At 42.9% G+C, this 23,170-nt stretch overlaps 1 protein-coding gene across 1 annotated transcript in view; it reads right to left on the minus strand.

The window, feature by feature from the left end:
• Window positions 1–23,170, minus strand: part of LOC146868995 (carboxypeptidase M-like) — a 400,744-nt gene that overhangs the window by 253,510 nt on the left and 124,064 nt on the right. The window contains exon 3 of the mRNA XM_085624970.1: window positions 1,969–2,066. Coding sequence (XP_085481096.1) covers window positions 1,969–2,066 — 98 coding nt within the window. The remainder of the gene's footprint in view (window positions 1–1,968; window positions 2,067–23,170) is intronic.

A 23,170-nucleotide genomic window follows, 5' to 3' on the forward strand; every position in this document is an offset into this window, starting at 1 on the left:
ACTGTATTACGATGTGGGAGGTAGGTTTTCCTCTCTCCTCTTTTGTGTAGATAGCATTTGATATCCTGGTCCTGATGAATTGCCCATGATCTTACTGACAACAGAGGCAAGAAACATGTCGACCGAATGAGAGTAGGACGTAGGCATCTAGGCACTTAACCCCTAGCTTTACGCCACTCTATTGACTTTTAATCAGGCAACTTACCTACCAGAATAAATACAATTCAAGGAATAATTGACCTGTTTTAACTCACTTACACTACATCTACACTACTGGGTCCCTCACCCCCACTGCATCAAACGATCTCCGACAAAGAGCCCCATTTATGGGAGCCCGTCGGGCATTGCAGCGCCGGCCAGACGAGGAGCAAGCCCAGATGATGAAGCATGACACCTAGCTTGGTGGGTGTGTGAGGGCTCCAGTTCCGAAGAGGGGTCTCCCCCTCTCACTTTGTATAATAGGATTCACTTATTGAACCTACATATCGAACCTAGTACTCACTGACCTTGTATGTCTCCTCACCCTTAGGAACGGCATACCCATCTTTATACACATTGCCCTGGGCACGTATGCTGGACCTGAAAAAAGCCCTATTGTCCCTCCTCTTGTTGTTACAAACTACCACACCTGCCACAAAGAGACACATGGACAGCAGTATACAGGCACCTACCACACCTGCCACAAAGACACACATGGACAGCAGCATACAGGCACCTGCCACAAAGAGACACATGAACAGCACCATACTGGCAACAACCACACCTGCCACAAAGAGACAGGTGGACAGCACCATACAGACAACAACCACACCTGCCACAAAGACACACATGGACAGCAGCATACAGGCACCTGCCACAAAGAGACACATGAACAGCACCATACTGGCAACAACCACACCTGCCACAAAGAGACACATGGACAGCACCATACAGAACAACAACCACACCTGCCACAAAGAGACACATGGACAGCAACATACAGGCACCAACCACACCTTGCACAAAGAGACACATAGACTGCAGTATACAGGCATTACCACACTTGCCACAAAGAGACACATGGACAGCAGAATACAGGCACCTATCACACCTGCCAGAAAGAGACACATGCACAGCAGCATACAGGCACCTACCACACCTGCCACAAAGAGACACATGGACAGCAACATACAGGCAACTACCACACTTGCCACAAAGAGACACATGGACATAAACATAAAGGCACCAACCACACCTGCCACAAAGAGACACATGGACAGCAGCATACAGGCACCAACCACACCTGCTTCAATGAGACATATGGACAGCAGCATACAAGCATTACCACAACTGCCACAAAGAGACACATGGACAGCAGCATACAGGCACCTACCACACCGGCCACAATGAGACACATGGACAGCGGCATAAAGGCATTACCACACCAGCCACAAAGAGACACATGGACAGCAGCATACAGGCCCCTACCACACCTGCCACAAAGAGACATGTGGACAGCAGCATACAAGCACCTACCACACCTGCCACAAAGAGACACTTGGACAGCAGCATAAAGGCATAAACCACACATGCCACAAAGAGACACATGGACAGCAGCATACAGGCACCAACCACACCTGCTGCAAAGAGACACATGGACAGCAGCATACAGGCACCTAGCACACCTGCCACAAAGAGATACATGGACAGCAGCATACAGGCAACTACCACACCTGTTGCAAAGAGACACATGGAGAGCAGCATACAGGCAACTACCACACCTGCCACAAAGAGACACATGGGCAGCAGCATACGGGCACCTATCACACCTGCTGTAAAGAAACACATGGACATAAACATAAAGGCAACAACCCCAACTGCCACAGTGAGACACATAAAAGAACAGACCCTTCAGTGCATAGCAGTCAGAGTCTAGGACTCCTGGATGCAGCACTATCTATGCGGCACCACAGCTCCCTCTGCTCATACCTCATTGCCATGAATATTTGCAATGTACTTGAAGTCAGGAACGCCAACTCGATGGATCTTTGGAGTAAGACCAATAACTATAACCCAAAGGGGGACTCCTGAAACACAAAGCATCGAAGAATGAAGTCAAAGCTAAGCAGAAAGCATGATGTTTGCGATCCTAAACTCAGACTACAAAGACTGCAAGGGTACTAATAAACACAAATCGCGAGCACTGCAAGGGCACTACTAAACACAAAGCAGAGAGCATGCAAGGGTAAAATACAGTTTGGGAAAATACAAAATTCATACGATACATTTTGAACATTTAATCCATAGTGCAAGCCAGCATTTGGCCAAGCCAAAAACTATTAGCCTAGGTGTGTTGGTAGATAACATTCTCAGTACCTCAAGATAATGGCCAGGGCCAATTGGTCTTAACAAAGGGATAATCCTCTTGGCCCTCAGAGTTTTATAGTGGGGACAGAAAAATACCAAGTGAGCTATAGATTCTGAGCTGGCTTTGCAAGAAGGACAAATATCGTCAGAGGAAACATTTCAGCACCCCTTGTTACAGAACGGTTTGGTGGGTAAAGTCTTATATTGAAATTGTAAAAACAGTGTGTGTGCCAAAGCGGGGGCAATTTCATCAAGTGTTGCCTCATAAACAGGAGCAGATTTAAAATTCATAAAATCCTGAGTCAAAGTACCCGCCACTCTGGCCATCTCTATCTCCATTATTCTTCCCCAGTAAATCGCTTCTACCCTTATCTTTGATAATAGAGAAGCCTTTCAGGATTAGACCAATATGCCTCCATCTAAAGCCTCCTAAGTAGATCTCTCAAGGAGCTAAACCATGAGGTTTGCACCCCTAAACTAAAAGAACAAAGACTGCAAGGGTACCACTAAATACAAAGCATGAAAGACTGTAAGGGTACTAATAAACACAAAAGAAGAAGTTTGCACCCCTAAACTAAAAGCACAAAGACTGCAAGGCTAATACTAAACACAAAGCATACATTTTGCACTCTTATACACAAAGCACGAAGACTGCAAAGGTACTGCTAAATAAAAAGTATACAGTTTGCACCCTTAAACTTAAAGTATAAAGACTGAAAGGGCACTACTAAAAACAAAGCATGAGGTTTGCGCCCCTAAACTCAAAGCACATAGACTAAAAGGGTACTACTAAAGAAAGCATGAAGTATTTAAGCACACACCTAAACATGGCATGGGGAGCCTGTGGGCACCCCAAAACTAAAAGTGATTGCTCAACGGGAAGAACAGAAGGGCATTGCTTGCTCAAAATAAGGAGGAGAGGAGAGGGCACCCCAAAACACAGCAAGTGTAGGGGACTGAGAAGGCCCCCTAACACAAGCGAAGCAGAGGGCAATCCTCCCAACAAATGCAGTGGAGGGAGTGGGTGGGAACGGTAGACAAGAGAGGCACAAGGAACATGCCACAATTTGGAGGAGTGAATACATATATGTGGGTTCTTCAGTTGCATTACACTGTACATAAGTGAGGAAGAGAGAACATGCAACAATGGGGGAGCAGTGGATGCATATGTGTGGGGTGCTTCAGTTGCATTACACCGTACACAAGAGAGGCAGAGGGAACATGCCACAACAGGGAGGAGTGGATACATATGTGTAGGGTGCTTCAGTTGCATTACACCATACATGAAGATGGCAGAGCGAACACACTACAATGGAAGAAGTGCATACATATGTATGGGGTGCTTTAGTTGTATTACACCATAAATGAAGGAGGTAGAGGGAACACACTACAATGGGGAGCAGTGTATACATATGTGTGCGGTGCTTCAGTTGCCATACACCATACATAAAGGAGGAGGAGGGAACATGCTATAACGGAAAGGAGTGAATACGTATGTGTGGGGTGCTTCAGTTGCATTACACCGTACACAAGAGAGGCAGAGAGAACATGCCACAACAGGGAGGAGTGGATACATATGTGTGGGGTGCTTCAGTTGCATTACACCGTACACAAGGAAGGCAGAGGGAACATGCCACAGCAGGGAGCATTGGATACATATATGTGGGGAGTTTCAGTTGCATTATACCATATACAAGGGAGGCAGAGGGAACATGTCACAGCAGGGAGCATTGGATACATATATGTGGGGAGTTTCAGTTGCATTATACCATACACAAGGGAGGCAGAGGGAACATGCCACAACAGGGACCAGTTAATACATATGTGTGGGGTGTTTTAGTTGCATTACACCATACATGAAGGAGGCAGAGGGAACAGGCCACAAAAGGGAGGAGTGGATAAATATGTGTGGGGTGCTTCAGTTACATTATACCATATACAAGGGAGGCAGAGGGAGCATGCCACAACAGGGAGAGTAGATACATATGTGTGGGGTGCTTCAGTTGCATTACACAATACATGAAGGAGGCAGAGGAAACATGCCACAACAGGGAGGTGTGGATATGATGGAGCAAGGTTTCATATAAAAAGAATCTTGCTCGTATGCAATCCTCTTGAATAACCTGTAACATTATAACCAACCTGTCTGTAAGAACTAATTTTGCACCACATTCTACATATCGTGTCTAGGGGAAGCTTTTCTAAGTGCATGAATAACCCGAGTGTCCTAAAAATGGCCACCAAAAACGCGGGAACACTTATGCGCATGCGTCTACCACATCTAAGTGGTATGACGTTTTCTGTCGCTTGGGGGGAAATCTTTGCAGCTGTGCAATAGCTTTTAATATGGCTGCTCAAAACCCTCGCACTAATGCACATGCTGTGCTTAAACTAACCTATGCAAGTTTTACTAAACCATTAATGCAAAAGATTTATTAAGTAAAACGGGTTAGAGTAGAAGTAAGTGGTATACAGTGAATTCATTTAATTTTGTATTCTAACACGTTCTTCTCTGATTTTATTAATAGCTCATATTTGGGCCTTGGATGGTGACCACGACTCTGTTTCCATGTGGCATCTACGCATGCGTGACATCTGCTTGTCCTGAGACCAATGCAATCATTGAATGGCTGCCAAACCCTAAGCCCAGCAAGGACATGGGAAGAACAACTTCTGACCCTACGAGAGGAAGAAGATGAAATATTCTATTACAGATTTATCTATCTGCATATGAAATGCTTGTGGGAATAAAGCTTGTGGGTATTAAAATTAAGGGGCGGGGAACTAGACAATAGAACTAAAGAAAATTATTGCACTTAGTATGGTGTGATGTCCTCACCCCACTGCTTGGCCCAATCAAATTGCGGGTGTACATGGAATTGAAACATTTGGGGGTGGATCATACATTTGAATTGGTATAACAGAGGTAAGTTCTAGATAGTTAGACACACTTGACCCATGAGATGCCGATGCTATGCTGAGATGCTGCCCGATTTTACTGCAATCTGACTGAAGAATCCAACACTAGTGAAAATTCACAGAACAACCGAGGAGGCACATCTAGGAAGGGGTCAGGACGAGCCCGAGCCAGAGAAAGTAGCACCAGAGAGGGGTGTAACGCTGGCATTACATTAGAAGAGGTCACCTTCCCGGTCCTGAACCTGTCCTGAATCCTTGTCACTCTGATGTCTAGGTCCTCACACCATTCTAGGTAAATATAACTCTGGGGTTAATGCTCAGTATTTGCTCTCTATTCTTTCTCTCCTCAGGTACTGTCATCACAAGAATGTAATTAATGGGAATTGAATTATAAGCTAATTTTACTATTTTTCCTGCTGGAGAATTTGATTTGGTGTATTTACTTGTATTCTGACATGACTCACAAAAATTATTAATTCAGATACACTTTTAAAACTCCTACTGAGTCTGTGGTTCTTTGAATACAAATTGAATGTATTGTTACACCATTATCATTTCCTCCCTATTCTAATCTACTACTAGATCTTTCAAAAGTACATTTACTCAAGAGACAGGAATGGTAAGATTACTGGTGTAAAAGGTTTCCTAGGGTAAATAAAAATTGATGACCAGCGGATATGTGCTAGCTCATTGAGTGTATGAATGTATATGGACCCAAAATGAGTGTTGTATGTATGTATGTATAGAGTTGGTAAACTCCGCTGCATCAGTTTTTCTTGGTAGCAGAGGATGGTTAGTATAGTTAGTTAGGTGAGGATTGTATTTGAAATTTTGAATTATTGATTTATATTTTAACCAAAACCCGTTATGTATTGGTTTATGTTGTCTGGAAATTCCCAGGAATATTGAATAGTGGGTGGTAGATGGAAGCCACACTGCAGTGAGGTTATTGGTCTGGATCGAGAAAGTGCTGAAAGTTACGCAGGACTAGAAGCACTACGTTAGGGAATAATTTCTTGTATGCAAGTGAGAGTAAGTGATAGCGAGGAGTTCGCTGGTGAAATTTTGGTATTATATAACCTAGAAAGGGTAATACTGAAGGAGTAGCAGGTTCTCTAATGCTTGTGTAAAGAGTAAGTGGAAAAGGTTTTACTAGTGGTTTGTGAAGAGTAAGCGGGAGGGTTTTATTCGTAAGTGAAAGAAATCTTACTATTCTTTGAATTAGTGGGTCTGACACAATAGCGAATGTTTATACTTTGGTAAATAATGAAAATTTTGTAAAATTTTGTGAGAGAAATAAGTTTTTTGCATTACCTTGTAAAGGAGGGGTCAGTTGAGGGTGCTGCACTGACGTCACTGAGAGCCGCTCTGGGATTGGTTGAAACAGCGGGTTTGTAGTTGATGGGAAATTGTAAAGGAGTGGTCAGTAGTAAGGAGTGATACTGACGTCACAGAAAAAGCCGCGCAAGTGTTGGCTTAGCGAGCAAACAGAGTAGAAGTTGATTGGTCTTCAGAATAGAAAACGCACTGGTATTGGAGAATTTTTAGAATTAAAGCAAGCGTCTGATTGGTTGACAAAGTAGAAATCCCAAGAATAATAATAGATAGTGGAGCTTGCATGTACGATCCAACATTAACAGGGACTCGTCCAGACAAAAGATTTATAGGGTTTGCTTATGAACAGTACCTTAACAAGCATAAGCACGCAGGGTACGAAGAAAAGAGAAAAATGTCATTTATACAAAAGGTTAAGAATTATTTTAAAAAGGACAAGCCCATTTAGAGTAGAGAAGGGATTCTTATTCCTCCTCCAAATACGCCTGCATCATACATGATGGTGGAGAGAGGCTATCATACCTGTGTATGGTTAGAAAATTGGGTAGAATACACAAAAGATGATGGAATATTAGCATTTTGTGAGTACGGAAATTTTAATGGAAGAATACTGTACAATTTAAGAACACGGATGAATGAATTAGAACCCAGACCCAGATTGACACAGTATGAGGCTTTAGAAGAATGGGAAATGGAAGACTTTGAACGTGATAGACCAAGAAGTAACAGGACATTAAGCAAAAATTATCCCAAATTTCCCCGAGAGACTAGCGATAATCAAATGAAACAATGAAGACAGGCCATGGTGGCAGAAGGGTTATATCCTGTGTTAACATCAGAAGCGCAGACGGGAGGTAAATGTACAGATAAAACCAAGCACTTAACCATGATAGATAGCGGAGAAGCAGAAGAAAGGTATTTAGAGGACGTATTGATGAAAAGTCCTCCACCTTATAATGATGGATTCAATAGAATGACCCCTAGTGCCCCGATGATAGGAACACCATTGGTTCCACAGATAGTAAATGACACCACAGACAGGGTACTTCAAGAATAGGAAAGGGAAGCACTAAATAAGAATAAAGATGAACTGATACAGAAAATAACCCAGATGAATATATACATCCTGATGCATTGACCATACTAGTAACCATAGGTCCAGTAGTCCCATTATATGGTGAAAAGTCCAACTGTTCTAAAATTCCTGTAATGCCTACCCCAAGCATAGAACCTAGAAAAGAAAAGATGATAGTAGATGACCAAGCAAGTTGAATTTGAATTAGTAATATCATTAATGAATTTGCCCATAAGAGAGCCGATGATGGAAACCCCGAAGAGAAATTTGCCCAGTTGTTCGAAGGAAGTTAGATTAGAAACATCATCAGGAACTAGAAGGTCCACAATAGTAACCCCAGAAGATATAGAGAGATGGTCTCAAGAAATAGAGAAAAAAAAGTTACAGCCAAAATTATTGGACATTTTCAAATTGAGAGTAGAATTGGAAGAAATGGTTGCTGGAAATGTGGGTCTAGACAGATTAAACACATATAGTGAGGAAGAATTACTGTTTATTTGTAGAAGCATTACACGAAATACAAAGGCATTCCATGAAAAACTGACCAATTTGACATCGGAAATGGGAATTGACATAGGGAAATCAAAAGTGTTGCAAAAACCATATAGAGCAGAATTTTCTGATAAGGATTTGGAAAACATGAATGTGTCTGGAAGAAAGTTGCAGATCAGGGAGTTATTTCTGCTACAAAAATGGGGGGATCTTGAAAGATGGAAAGTTAGGTGAGCAAAGAAAAAGGAAGAAGCACAGGTCCATTGAACGACATCTGAATATGCCATGAGAGAAACAGAAAAGGCTGAGAGGTTGTATCTAATGAGGGAAGTACCATGGACTAGACAGGACATTTTGTCATTTACAAATGATTTCTCAAAATTGAGAGAGAAACCGGTGGAGTGGTACAGACAAGTTGAGAGGTTTGTGAAAGTTTCAAAGGTTCTGTTAAAGGATCTGGATGGTCTGTTTGACATAGTAGTACCTGCAGATTTGTGGACAGAGTGTAAGATTACTATAGATTGGCCTAGTGAGGAGTATCCAAGAGATTCAAAGACAGGAACCCCGTCAGAAGATTAAATGAAAAAATATCATCAAGTAATCACTTTTCTGAAGAGTAAAATTCCCCCGAAAGAAACTGATTGGGTAAAAATAGACAGGACAACCCAAGAGAGAAATGAGTCGGTACATGCCTACTACGAACGACTTTTACAGGTGTTCAAACAGTATAGTGGGTTTGAAAGTTTAGAAAACAAGGACATGACTCATTTTTTGTATCGATTTGTGACCGGGCTGAGATTAGATATATCTCAAATGATTAAGCAGCACATGCTGTGTTGGCAATCAAAGCCCATTGATGAAATTTTAAAATATGCAAACATTGTGGGGATGAAATTGACAACAAACGAAAAGCTTTAGAAGAAAAAGTAATGTGGGCTCAGGTAAAATTTCCTGAACAGCAAGAACTTCAATTAAATAAAGAGTCAGAAAATCAAGGAAGAGCACAAGGTCATGGTGACAATAATGAGGGAAAACCACTGGGAATTTGAATCGGGAAGAGGCAAAGAAAAAATGTCCCTGTCATGGGTGCGGAAAGTTGGGGCATTGGAAGAAAGAGTGTAAAGCTATACAAGTTAATAATGGCCCGAATGAAAATTTTAATCCACAGACGCAGAATGAGGTGTTAATGAGTCATCAGCAACAGAGTATAGATCTACAGAGTCAATTGCCACCTGCCCCTAAATCAAATTTTGTGAGTCAAGCCAAGTACAGTGTGGACGCAGGATTTCCAGAAAGAAGTGGTAAGAAACATTTTGTAACATCACAGTGTCTTTTGCAGGACCCCCTAATTGATTATGAGCAGTAATGACGGTGCCTGAGGGAGAGGAAGGAGAATGCGTACTTGGCGCATCTCTACCAGTAGATCAGTCAGGTCCATACGTAGAAGGTAAAGTAGAAGGAAATGATATCACTTTCTTTTTGGATACTGGTGCTACCAGGTCTACTGTGAGAACAGCAGACATTCCTAACCTGCTCCTCTCGAGTGAAGACAGCCAAGTCGTAGGTGTTTAAAAAAAAAGGATTAGAACCCCGATCACAGAACCAATGGAGACGCGAATTGGAAATTTTAAAGAAATGCATAAATTCACCGTCTGCAATTCAAGCCGTGTACACTTGCTTGGAAGGGACTTACTGTGCAAAATGAATTGCACTATATTTTGCACACCGGGTGGTGTTGCAATACAAACCCCAGATGAAGATGGAGTTTACAAGGTCATGTTAGCTAAACAAGGAACAGAAGTAAATGAATTGTATTCAATGATAACCAAAGATGAATTACCTGCCGGAGTCAAACTGACTGTAAATGCAGAGATATGGGATTTTACTGAAAAAGAAATAGGATGAATGGCAAATATAGATCCCGTAAAAGTGACAGTGAAAGAAGGTGCTGTTTATCCGAATACCAGACAATACAAAATGAGCCCAGAAGTAAAAGCAGGTGTTGCAGCAGAGATTGAGCGATTGGTCAAACAAGGTATCCTGAAAGAAATAATGAGTAGGCTAGCCCTTGTAACTCACCTATAATTGGCATTAAGTAACCTAACGGAAAGTATAGGGTGGTTCAAGATCTTAGGAAAATTAATAAGATTCTTGTACCATGCTGTCCAGTAGTGCCCAACCCAGTTGTGATTCTTTATAAGATACCATGGAAAGCGGGTTGGTTCACAGTAATCGATTTATGTCATGCACTCTTTTTTATTCTATTGCATTTAGATAGCAAGTTTTTATTTTTGTTCAAATTTGAAGAGCATGTTTACGTGTGGAATCGTGTGCCTTAAGGGTACACTGAAAATCCTTCAATCTTTAATCAGATTCTCAAAAGAAGCCTTGCTTCTCTTGTATTGCCCAGAGAGTCAGTCTTGGTGCAATATATTGACAACCTATTGGTGGCGTCAAATACACAAGATGACTGTGTTACTGATTCAATTGCATTGCTAAATCATTTGGCAAAAGGTGGGCATAAAGTGTCCCCTGAGAAACTTCAGTTCTTCAGAAATTCAGTTAAATATTTGGGACATCAAATAGAGAGAGGAATTAGAAGAGTGACCTCTGAAAGAATCAGAATAATCAGACAAAGGCAGTTGCCACAGACCCGAAAAGAAATAAGAATGTTCCTTGGAGTTGTAGGATATTGTAGGCAATGGATTGTAGGATTTGCTTTACTAGCTAAACCCCTGATACAGATGGCCAGAAAGGGAGCGAAAGATCCTATAGAATGGGATGAGGAAAGCATGGGATCTTTTAGAAAGTTGCGAGGTTGTTTGTGTGAAGCACCTGCTTTAGGAATGCCAGACTATTCAAAAGAATTTGCATTATTCTGCTATGAGCGGGGTAGTTGTGCACTTTCAGGTCTGACAGAGACATGGATTGATGAGAAGACCAGTGGCATATTTTTCTGCTACCATAGATCCTGTGGCCTGTGCATTACCAGGTTGCCTGAAAGCTGTAGGCGCAACTTGTGTAAGCATAGAACAGAGTGAGTCAATTGTGATGGGACACCCTGTCAAGGTGTACGTTCCTCATGCAGTGGTGATTTCACTGACCAGAACCCGAAAGCAGTATCTTACTCCCAGTAGGCTGACAAAATATGAAAGAATAATACTGGGGGCTGAAAACGTGACTATAGTGAGGTGTACTGTTCTCAATCCAGCCACTTTACTACCCGATCCTTATGAAGAAGAAGTGAGAGATGAGATTGAGCATGAATGTCTTGACGTGACTGAACTTAGCACGAAACCACGTCCTGACATACAAGAGGAATCTTTGAAAAACGCTGAGCATGAGCTATTTGTGGACGGCTCATGCATGCGACACGAGGAGGGAGGATTGAATGCTGCTTGCGCTGTACGTACATTAACTGGAATAGTCGAAGGATCCTATTTACCAGAAGTCAGATCTGCACAAGTAGCTGAATTAATTGCTTTAATTAAAACATGCAAAATTGGGAACAATTAGAGAGTAACCATATTCCCTGACAATCAATATGGTTATGGGGTTGTGCATGATTTGGATGCAAAGGAATATTCTGACTTCTTCAGGAACTCCCATCAAAAATTGAATTTTCGTGAAAGAATTACTTGAGGCAATTCAATTACCAAAAGAGGTGGCCGTGGTTAAGTGTGCTGCTCACCAGTCAGGAGATGACTATGTGACAGCTGGTAACAGATATGCTGACCAGGTTGCCCAACACTTTGCGAGGCATACAATTGCCCTAAACAAGCAAATCGAAACATGTGGAATCAGCCGCCAACTTATGCTACTTGCAGGAGTGGGAACCTGGGAGGAGGTGAAAGATCTGCAGGATGCAGAAGACATGAGAGAAATGGAAAAGTGGGTGAAAATAGGATGTCAGAGAAGAGCAGAAGATGGTCTGTGGGTTTGTTATGATGGCAGGCCAGTGATGCCAGACTTTATGCTTGCGCCAATGGCTAGAATGTACCATGGAGACACACATGTGGGCAGAGATGCAATGATTCGACTTTTCAGACAAGATTGGTTTAACGCAAGGTTCAGGAATGTAGTAGAAAGTCTTTGCCAAAGATGTTTAATATGTCAACAAATGAATCCTGGCAGGAAAACTGTGGTCTGCATGGGAAAGATTGGGAAGGAAGAGGGTCCTTTTGTAAGACTTCAATTAGATTTCATTTAACTGCCTGCTTGTCGAGGGTTGAAATATGTACTTGTCATAGTTTGTTTATTTTCAAAGTGGGTGGAAGCATACCCGACCCGAAGAAATGACAGCTTGACATTGGCCAAACTTTTATTAAGAGAACTCATCGCTAGATTTGGTTTATCCAGTAACGATTGAATCAGATAGAGGATCTCATTTTAATAATGAAATAATTTGACCAATTTGTCAAGCATTCAAAGTAGAACAAACATTGCACTGCACTTACCATCCAGAGGCTTCTGGGGTAGTAGAACAATTAAATGGCACGATCAAGTCAAGACTCGGAAAGGTGTGTGCATCCACCACACTGGAATGGCCTAATGCTTTACCACTGGTTCTGATGGGACTCAGAAGTATTCCAGACAAAAATACTGGATTGAGTCCCCATGAAATACTCATGGGAAGAGCCATGAGACAAGCCTGTGTACCAGGACACAAGCTGTCGAATATAACTGATGACTTGGTTTTGGAGTATTGCAAAGAGTTGGCAGACTGAGTGCGTTCTATTTCTCATCAGGTTGGGGAAGATGCTTTCAACAGACAGCCAATCGCATGATTTGAATCCTGGTGACTGGGTAGTTGTGAAGAATCACACTCGAGAATCGTGCCTGGCCCCAAGGTGGGACAAACCGCATCAAGTTATACTGACTACTTCCACAGCTGTAAAGTGTGCAGGATTGCCTAATTGGATCCATGGAAGCCATACCAAAAGGGTACCAGCTCCTGAAGAAGAAGAGTTTCAATTGAAACAAGAAATCGGTGGTGCTGAAGGTTGTGCAGCTGAAGAACTTCCTATAGAAGATCCTGAAGTAGCTGTCCAAGAACAACCGAGCACTTATCAGAAGGACTGGATCCCAGTGGTGGACATACCTGAAGTACTTATAAGAACTAGGAGTCAAACACAGTTAGACAGACAGGAAAAGAGTGAGGACCAGACAGGTGTAGAAGTACTCACTCAGGAGAGTAGGGAAACGACTATTAGGGAGCCTGAGCAGGAACAGTTACGGAGAGAACAATATACTCAGACAGAAGAAACCCAAAGCGCCATTCCTGAGTCTGAGGAGGGACAGATAGGTTCTAGAGAAACCGTTCAGGCAGAAGAAGGTAAAGAGGTAAAAAGACCTGAACAGGACCAGATAGGCATAGAAACACAAGTTCAGGATACAGAAGAAAAACCAGACATCACTAATCCTGAACAGGGTCAGATTGAGGTAGATGAACCCATCCAGGCAGAACAGGCCAAAACCATAAGCCCTGGACGAGGTCAGATAGAGAGGAAATCTGAAGACGAAGCTGATCAAGCTGTGCCGAAATCTAAGGAAAATAATAAAAGAAGTCTTGAAGAACCTGGAAGTGCAGTGAAATTTAAGAAAAGTCGAAAGGGTGATAATTGGCCAAGGATTATCAAGAGACTGAGATACCGTCTTAAGACAATTAGTGAAGAACCTGATCAAGTAAACGAAGTAACCAGTCAATCTGGACCTTCCAAAGTAATACCAAAGAGAAGGAGTCAAAGATTGAAGACATTGAATAACAAGTTCAAGGGTACTGAGTGGACATATGTTATTCTTGAAGACTTTGAAAACCTCATATTAAATGAAGAAAGTAATGAAGAGCTGATTGTTGAACAAATTGAGGAAGAAGTAAGACCGACTTGAAAGAGAGAAGACGCTTAAGGTGTTATCTCATACCAAGTTCTGAATTAAAGAAGAGGCAATCTTCTTGTCCAAAAATGTCTGATAATAAAGTTACTGGAAAACCAAAACAAAGTTGTATAAAGAAGTGTTGTAGGATCTGTATATGTAGTTTAATATTAGTCCTCATAATATGGGTAACATTAGCGATAGCTAATCCCTATTTGATGGTTACTGACAAACAGAATAGTACTAATGCACATACGGAGGTAGCAAACATTAAAGGAGATAGAGTAAACTTAGAAACACCAGATGAGTTAGATTTACATCACACTGTAGATAAGAATGTAACTGATTTAAATGTATTTGCAAATCTCTTAGTACATTATGTAGAAACTATGGAAGTTAGTGATTGTTACGTTTGTATGCAATTGCCAAACTCAGTAGCTAAATGGGTAACTTATCATCATTTACCATTGACATATGGTATTTCATGTAGTGTATTGGCTAGTTTGTTTTATAGAACTGGAAAACTGCAGTATTATTATTCAAATGTAGATGTAATATTTTCAGAAGTCCCTATGCGAAAGAGCATGAACCCTGTCCTTAGTACCAGAGACTCACAATTCATGGGAGAATATTTCCTAACAATGAAGACAATAGATATAGCTGATGCACATAAACGCAACATAACATGTAAATTGCATGAAGAAGAAAAAATATTTTTTAACTTAGTAGAACAAAGGAGACAGGATTTCCAAAGGAGGGCCTCAGAACCGAAACCTCAGATACCTAAATGGGCTGAAAGGGAAGACCTTTTAGTAACTGGCCAGACTCATGCTGCTATGTCTCTGGATTTTGAAAAGAAAGGGAAAATCTGTCTACATAGGCTTAAAACAGAATATAACAATGTATTTATTGGTTCCAGTGAATGTGAACATAACTTCTTAGTAATTGGGGGTTGGGGACTAAAAGGAGGAACTGATCCAGTATTTCCTGGAATTTATTATATTTGTGGAAATAAAGCCTATTTTAGATTGCCTGATCACTGGTACGGGAGTTGCTATTTCGGAATAGTATTCCCTGAAGTTTATCATGTTAAAAGAATCACTGGAAACAATAATGGCAGTAATGGACTACCCGACATAAAAGAGCTAGTTTTTCGGAAATAGTAGGTGATATATTTGGGGCATTGATAACTTCAGTGGAGGTTCTGCTGAATTCTTGAAACATCTGTCAATTGTCAAAAGTAGTTGATTGGTTATCTACTGACACTGCTGGAGGATTTTTACTGATTAATACAGAATTAGTTGCTGTTAGATCTATGGTTTTGCAAAATCGACTTGCCCTTGATATCTTATTAGCAAAAGAGGGAGGAGTCTGTAAAATATTGAAAGTGCAACATTGTTGCACGTATATACCTGAGAAAAGTGTAGAGATTGGAAGATATATTAAAAATATGACACATTTGGAAGAGGAACTGAAACCACTGGAGGTTGACGGTGTATAGAAGAAAATAACCAATAGTTTTTCCACTATCAGTAGTTGGTTTTCTAACACAGGTAAGAGTATCTTAGGTCAAATATTATTGCCAATCATGGGTATAACTTTATTAGTTTTGATGATAATGTGTTGCCGCAAATGCAGTGGAAAAAGAAAAAGGTACGAAGTGAATGAGAAATGTAAGAAAAGAAAATTTGAAGAAATACGACTTGAAGAATTGAAGGGATATATCTACAAAAGAATGAAAGGATCACAATTTCAGAAAGATAAAGGAAGGAATAAAAGATTGGAAGAAATCGAAATGAGAGAATGCTAAAGTTGGCATCTGATACGCGGGAAATCTTCTGCGCATGCGTCTACCACATCTACGTGGCATGACGTTTTCTGTCGCTTGGGGGGAAATCTTTGCAGCTGCGCAATAGCTTTTAATATGGCTGCTCGAAACCCTCGCACTAATGCACATGCTGTGCTGAAACTAACCTATGCAAGTTTTACTAAACCATTAATGCAAAAGATTTATTAAGTAAAAGGGGTTAGAGGAGAAGTAAGTGGTATACAGTGAATTCATTTAATTTTGTACTCTAACACGTTCTTCTCTGATTTTATTAATAGCTCATATTTGGGCATTGGATGGTGACAACGTCTCTGTTTCCTTGTGGCAACTAGGCATGCGTGACATCTGCTTGTCCTGAGACCAATGAGATCATTGAATGGGTGCCAAACCCTAAGCCTAGCAAGGACATGGGAAGGACAACTTCTGACCCTACGAGAGGAAGAAGATGAAACATTGTATTACAGATTTATCGATCCACATATGAAATGCTTGTGGGAATAAAGCTTGTGGGTATTAAAATTAAGGGGTGGGGAGCTAGGCAATTGAACTAAAGAAAATTATTGCACTTAGTATGGTGTGATGTCCTCACCCCACTGCTTGACCCAATCAAATTGCGGGTGTACATGGACTTGAAACATTTGGGGGTGGATCATACATTTGAATTGGTATAACAGAGGTAAGTTATAGATAGTTAGACACACTTGACCCACGAGATGCCGATACTATGCTGAGATGCTGCCCGATTTTACTGCAATCTGACTGAAGAATTCAACACAAGTGAAAATTCGCAGAACAACCGAGGAGGCACATCTAGGAAGGGGTCCGGACGAGCCCGAGCCGGAGAGAGTAGCACCAGAGAGGGGTGTAACACTGGCGTTACACTAGAAGAGGTCACCTTCCCGGTCCTGAACCTGTCCTGAATCCTTGTCACTCTGATGTCTAGGTCCTCACACCATTCTAGGTAAATATAACTGTGGGGTTAATGCTCAGTATTTGCTCTCTATTCTTTCTCTCCTCAGGTACTGTCATCACAAGAATTTAATTAATGGGAATTGAATTATAAGCTAACTGTACTATTTTTCCTGCTGGAGAATTTGATTTGGTGTATTTACTTGTATTCTGACATGACTCACAAAAATTATTAATTCAGATAAACTTTTAAAACTCCTACTGAGTCTGTGGTTCTTTGAAAAAAATTTGAATGTATTGTTACACCATTATAATTTCCTCCCTATTCTAATCTACTACTAGATCTTTCGAAAGTACATTTACTCAGGAGACAGGAATGGTAAGAGTACTGGTGTAAAAGGTTTCCAAGGGTAAATAATTGATGACTAAGGGATATTTGCTAGCTCATTGAGTGTATGAATGTATATGGGCCCAAAATGAGTGTTGTGTATAAGTATGTATAGAGTTGATAAACTCCGCTGCATCAAATAGAGATGTGTGGAGTGCTACAGTTGCATTACACCATACATGAAGGAGGCAGAAGGAACATGCCACAACAGAGAGCAGTGGATACATATGCGTGGGGGCTTCAGTTGCATTACACTGTACACGAGATAGGCAGAGGGAACATGCCACAACAGGGAGGAGTGAATACATATGTGTAGGGTGCTTCCGTTGCATTACACCGTACATGAAGGCAGCAGAGTGAACACGCCATAACAGGAAAGAGGGAATACATATGCGTAGGGTGCTTCAGTTGCATTATACTGTACACGAGAGGCAGAGGGAACATACCACAACGGGAAGAAGTGAATACATATGCATGGAGTGCTTTAGTTGCATTATACCGTACACAAGGGAGGCAGAGGGAACGTGCCATAACGGGAAGGAGTGAATACATATGTGTGGAGTGTTTCAGTTGCATTACACCATACACAAGGGAGGCAGAGGGAACATGCCATAACGGGAAGGGGTGAATACATATGCGTGGGGTGATTCAGTTGCATTATCCGTACACAAGGAAGGCAGAGGGAACATGCCATAACGGGAAGGAGTGAATACATATGAGTGGAGTGCTTCAGTTGCATTACACCATTCAGCAGGGAAGGCAGAGGGAACATGCCCTGACGGGAAAGAGTGAATACATATGCGTGGAGTGTTTCAGTTGCATTACACCATACATGAAGGAGGAAGAGAGTACACACTAAAACGGGGAGCAGTGCATACATATGTGTGGGGTGCTTCAGTTGCATTACAACATACATGAAGGAGGCAGAGGGAACATGCCATAGCAGGGAGGAGTGGATACATATGAGTGGGGTGCTTCAGTTGCATTACACCGTACACAAGGGTGGCAGAGGGAACATGCCACAGCAGGGAGGAATGGATACATATGTGTGGGGTGCTTCAGTTGCATTCTACCATAAACAAGTAAGGCAGAGAGAACAGGCCACAATGGGGAGCAGTGCATACATATGTGTGGGATGCTTCCGTTCCATTACACCATACAATACATGAAGGAAGAAGAGGGAACATGCCACAACTGGGAGGAGTGAATACATATGCGTGGGGTGCTTCAGTTGCATTACACCGTGCACAAGAGAGGCAGAGGGAACATGCCACAGCAGGGAGCAATGGATACATATGTGTGGGGTGCTTCAGTTGCATTACACCGTACACAAGAGAGGCAGAGGGAACATGCCATAACAGGAATGAGTGAATACATATGCGTCGAGTGCTTCAGTTGCATTACACCGTACATGAAGGCGGCAGAGTGAACACGCCATAACAGGAAGGAGGGAATACATATGTGTAGGGTGCTTCAGTTGCATTATACCGTACACGAGAGGCAGAGGGAACATGCTACATCAGGAAGGAGTGAACACATATGCATGGAGTGCTTCAGTTGTATTACACCATACACAGGGGAGGCAGAGGGAACATGCCATAACGGGAAAGAGTGAATACATATGCGTGGGGTGTTTCAGTTGCATTACACCCTACCCAAGAGAGGCAGAGGGAACATGCGACAACAGGGAGGAGTGGATACATACGTGTGGGGTGCTTCAGTTGCATTACACCATACATGAAGGAGGCACAGAGAACACACTACAATGGGGAGCAGTGCATACATATGTGTGGGGTGCTTCAGTTGCATTACACCGTACACAAGAGAGACAGAGGGAACATGCCACAACAGGGAGGAGTGGATACATATGTGTGGGGTGCTTTAGTTGCATTACACCATACATGAAGAAGGCAGAGGGAACACGCTACAATGGGGAGCAGTGTATACATATGTGTGGGGTGCCTCAGTTACATTATACCATACACAAGGGAGGCAGAGGGAACATGCCACAACAGGGAGCAGTTAATACATATGTGTGGGGTGCTTTAGTTGCATTACACCATACATGAAGGAGGCAGAGGGAACATGCCATAACTGGAAGGAGTGAATACATATGTGTGGAGCGTTTCAGTTGCATTATACCATACACAAGCGAGGCAGGGGGAACATGCCACAACAGGGAGGAGTGGATACATATGAGTGGGGTGCCTCAGTTGCATTACACCATACATAAAGGAGGCAGAGGGAACATGCTATAATGGAAAGGAGTGAATACATATGTGTGGGGTGCTTCAGTTGCATTACACCGTACACAAGAGAGGCAGAGGGAACATGCCACAACAGGGAGTATTGGATACATATGTGTGGGGTGCCTCAGTTGCATTACACCATACATGAAGGAGGCAGAGGGAACATGCCACAGCAGGGTGGAGTGGATACATATGAGTGGGGTGCTTCAGTTGCATTATACCGTACACGAGAGGCAGAAGGAACATGGCACAACGGGAAGAAGTGAATACATATGCATGGAGTGCTTCAGTTGCATTAGACCATACACAAGGGAGGCAGAGGGAACATGCCATAACGGGAAGGAGTGAATACATATGTGTGGAGTGTTTCAGTTGCATTACACCATACATGAAGGAGTCGGAAGTAGCATGCCACAACAGGGAGCAATGGATATATATGTGTGGGGGGATTCAGTTGTATTACACCATACACAGGGGAGGCAGAGGGAACGTGCAATAACAGGAAGGAGTGAATACATATGTGTGAAGTGCTTCAGTTGCATTACACCATACACAAGGAAGGCAGAGGGAACATGCCCTAATGGGAAAGAGTGAATACATATGCGTGGGCTGTTTCAGTTGCATTACACCCTACACAAGAGAGGCAGAGGGAACATGAGACAACAGGGAGAAGTGGATACATACATGTGGGGTGCTTCAGTTGCATTACAACATACATGAAGGAGGCAGAGGGAACATGCCACAACAGGGAGGAGTAGATACATATGTGTGGGGTGCTTCAGTTGCATTACACCGTACACAAGGGAGGCAGAGGGAACATGCCATAACGGGAAGGAGTGAATACATATGTGTGGGGTGCTTCAGTTGCATTACACCATACATGAAGAAGGCAGACGGAACACGCTAAAATGGGGAGCACTGTATACATATGTGTAGGGTGCTTTAGTTGCCATACACAATACATAAAGGAGGCAGAGGGAACATGCTATAATGGGAAGGAGTGAATACATATGCGTTGAGTGCTTCAGTTGCATTACACCATACATGAAGGAGGCAGAGGGATCATGCCACAACAGGGAGGAGTGGATACATATGTGTGGGGTGCTTCAGTTGCATTACACCGTACACAAGAAAGGCAGAGAGAACATGCCATAACAGGAATGAGTGAATACATATGCGTTGAGTGCTTCAGTTGCATTACACCGTACATGAAGGCGGCAGAGTGAACACGCCATAACAGGAAGGAGGGAATACATATGTGTAGGGTGCTTCAGTCGCATTATACCGTACACGAGAGGCAGAGGGAACATGCTACACCGGGAAGGAGTGAACACATATGCATGGAGTGCTTCAGTTGTATTACACCATACACAGGGGAGGCAGAGGGAACATGCCATAACGGGAAAGAGTGAATACATATGCGTGGGGTGTTTCAGTTGCATTACACCCTACCCAAGAGAGGCAGAGGGAACATGCGACAACAGGGAGGAGTGGATACATACGTGTGGGGTGCTTCAGTTGCATTACACGATACATGAAGGAGGCAGAGAGAACACACTACAATGGGGAGCAGTGCATACATATGTGTGGGGTGCTTCAGTTGCATTACAACATACATGAAGGAGGCAGAGGGAACATGCCACAACAGGGAGGAGTAGATACATATGTGTGGGGTGCTTCAGTTGCATTACACCGTACACAAGAGAGACAGAGGGAACATGCCACAACAGGGAGGAGTGGATACATATGTGTTGGGTGCTTTAGTTGCATTACACCATACATGAAGAAGGCAGAGGGAACACGCTACAATGGGGAGCAGTGTATACATATGTGTGGGGTGCCTCAGTTACATTATACCATACACAAGGGAGGCAGAGGGAACATGCCACGACAGGGAGCAGTTAATACATAAGTGTGGGGTGCTTTAGTTGCATTACACCATACATGAAGGAGGCAGAGGGAACATGCCATAACGGGAAGGAGTGAATACATATGTGTGGAGTGTTTCAGTTGCATTATACCATACACAAGAGAGGCAGGAGAACATGCCACAACAGGGAGGAGTGGATACATATGAGTGGGGTGCCTCAGTTGCATTACACCATACATAAAGGAGGCAGAGGGAACATGCTATAATGGAAAGGAGTGAATACATATGTGTGGGGTGCTTCAGTTGCATTACACCGTACACAAGAGAGGCAGAGGGAACATGCCACAACAGGGAGGATTGGATACATATGTGGGGGGTGCTTCAGTTGCATTACACCATACATGAAGGAGGCAGAGGGAACATGCCACAGCAGGGAGGAGTGGATACATATGAGTGGGGTGCTTCAGTTGCATTATACCGTACACGAGAGGCAGAAGGAACATGGCACAACGGAAAGAAGGGAATACATATGCATGGAGTGCTTCAGTTGCATTAGACCATACACAAGGGAGGCAGAGGGAACATGCCATAACGGGAAGGAGTGAATACATATGTGTGGAGTGATTCAGTTGCATTACACCATACATGAAGGAGTCGGAAGTAGCATGCCACAACAGGGAGCAATGGATATATATGTGTGGGGGGATTCAGTTGTATTACACCATACACAGGGGAGGCAGAGGGAACGTGCAATAACAGGAAAGAGTGAATACATATGTGTGAAGTGCTTCAGTTGCATTACACCATACACAAGGAAGGCAGAGGGAACATGCCCTAATGGGAAAGAGTGAATACATATACGTGGGGTGTTTCAGTTGCATTACACCCTACACAAGAGAGGCAGAGGGAACATGAGACAACAGGGAGAAGTGGATACATACATGTGGGGTGCTTCAGTTGCATTACAACATACATGAAGGAGGCAGAGGGAACATGCCACAACAGGGAGGAGTAGATACATATGTGTGGGGTGCTTCAGTTGCATTACACCGTACACAAGGGAGGCAGAGGGAACATGCCATAACGGGAAGGAGTGAATACATATGTGTGGGGTGCTTCAGTTGCATTACACCATACATGAAGAAGGCAGACGGAACACGCTAAAATGGGGAGCACTGTATACATATGTGTAGGGTGCTTTAGTTGCCATACACAATACATAAAGGAGGCAGAGGGAACATGCCATAACGGGAAGGAGTGAATACATATGCGTCGAGTGCTTCAGTTGCATTACACCATACATGAAGGAGGCAGAGGGATCATGCCACAACAGGGAGGAGTGGATACATATGTGTGGGGTGCTTCAGTTGCATTACACCATACATGAAGGAGGCAGAGGGAACATGCCACAGCAGGGACGAGTGGATACATATGTGTGGGGTGCTACAGTTGCATTACACTGTACACAAGAGAGCAGCGGGAACATGCCACAACAGGGAGGAGCGGATACATATGAGTGGGGTGCTTCAGTTGCATTACACCGTACACAAGGGAGGCAGAGGGAACATGCCACAGCAAGGAGGAGTGGATACATATGTGTGGGATGATTCAGTTGCATTACACCATACATGAAGGAGGCAGAGGGAACATGCCACAGCAGGGAGGAGTGGACACATATGTGTGGGGTGCTTCAGTTGCATTACACTGTACTCGAGAGAGGCAGAGGGAACATGCCACAATGGGGAGCAGTGGATACATATGTGTGGGGTGCTTCAGTTGCATTACACCCTACACAAGAGAGGCAGAGGGAACATGCGACAACAGGGAGGAGTGGATACATACGTGTGGGGTGCTTCAGTTGCATTACACCATACATGAAGGAGGC

This window comes from Triturus cristatus, chromosome 1_2 (assembly GCF_964204655.1).
Source record: "Triturus cristatus chromosome 1_2, aTriCri1.1, whole genome shotgun sequence".
Lineage (NCBI taxonomy): Eukaryota > Metazoa > Chordata > Amphibia > Caudata > Salamandridae > Triturus > Triturus cristatus.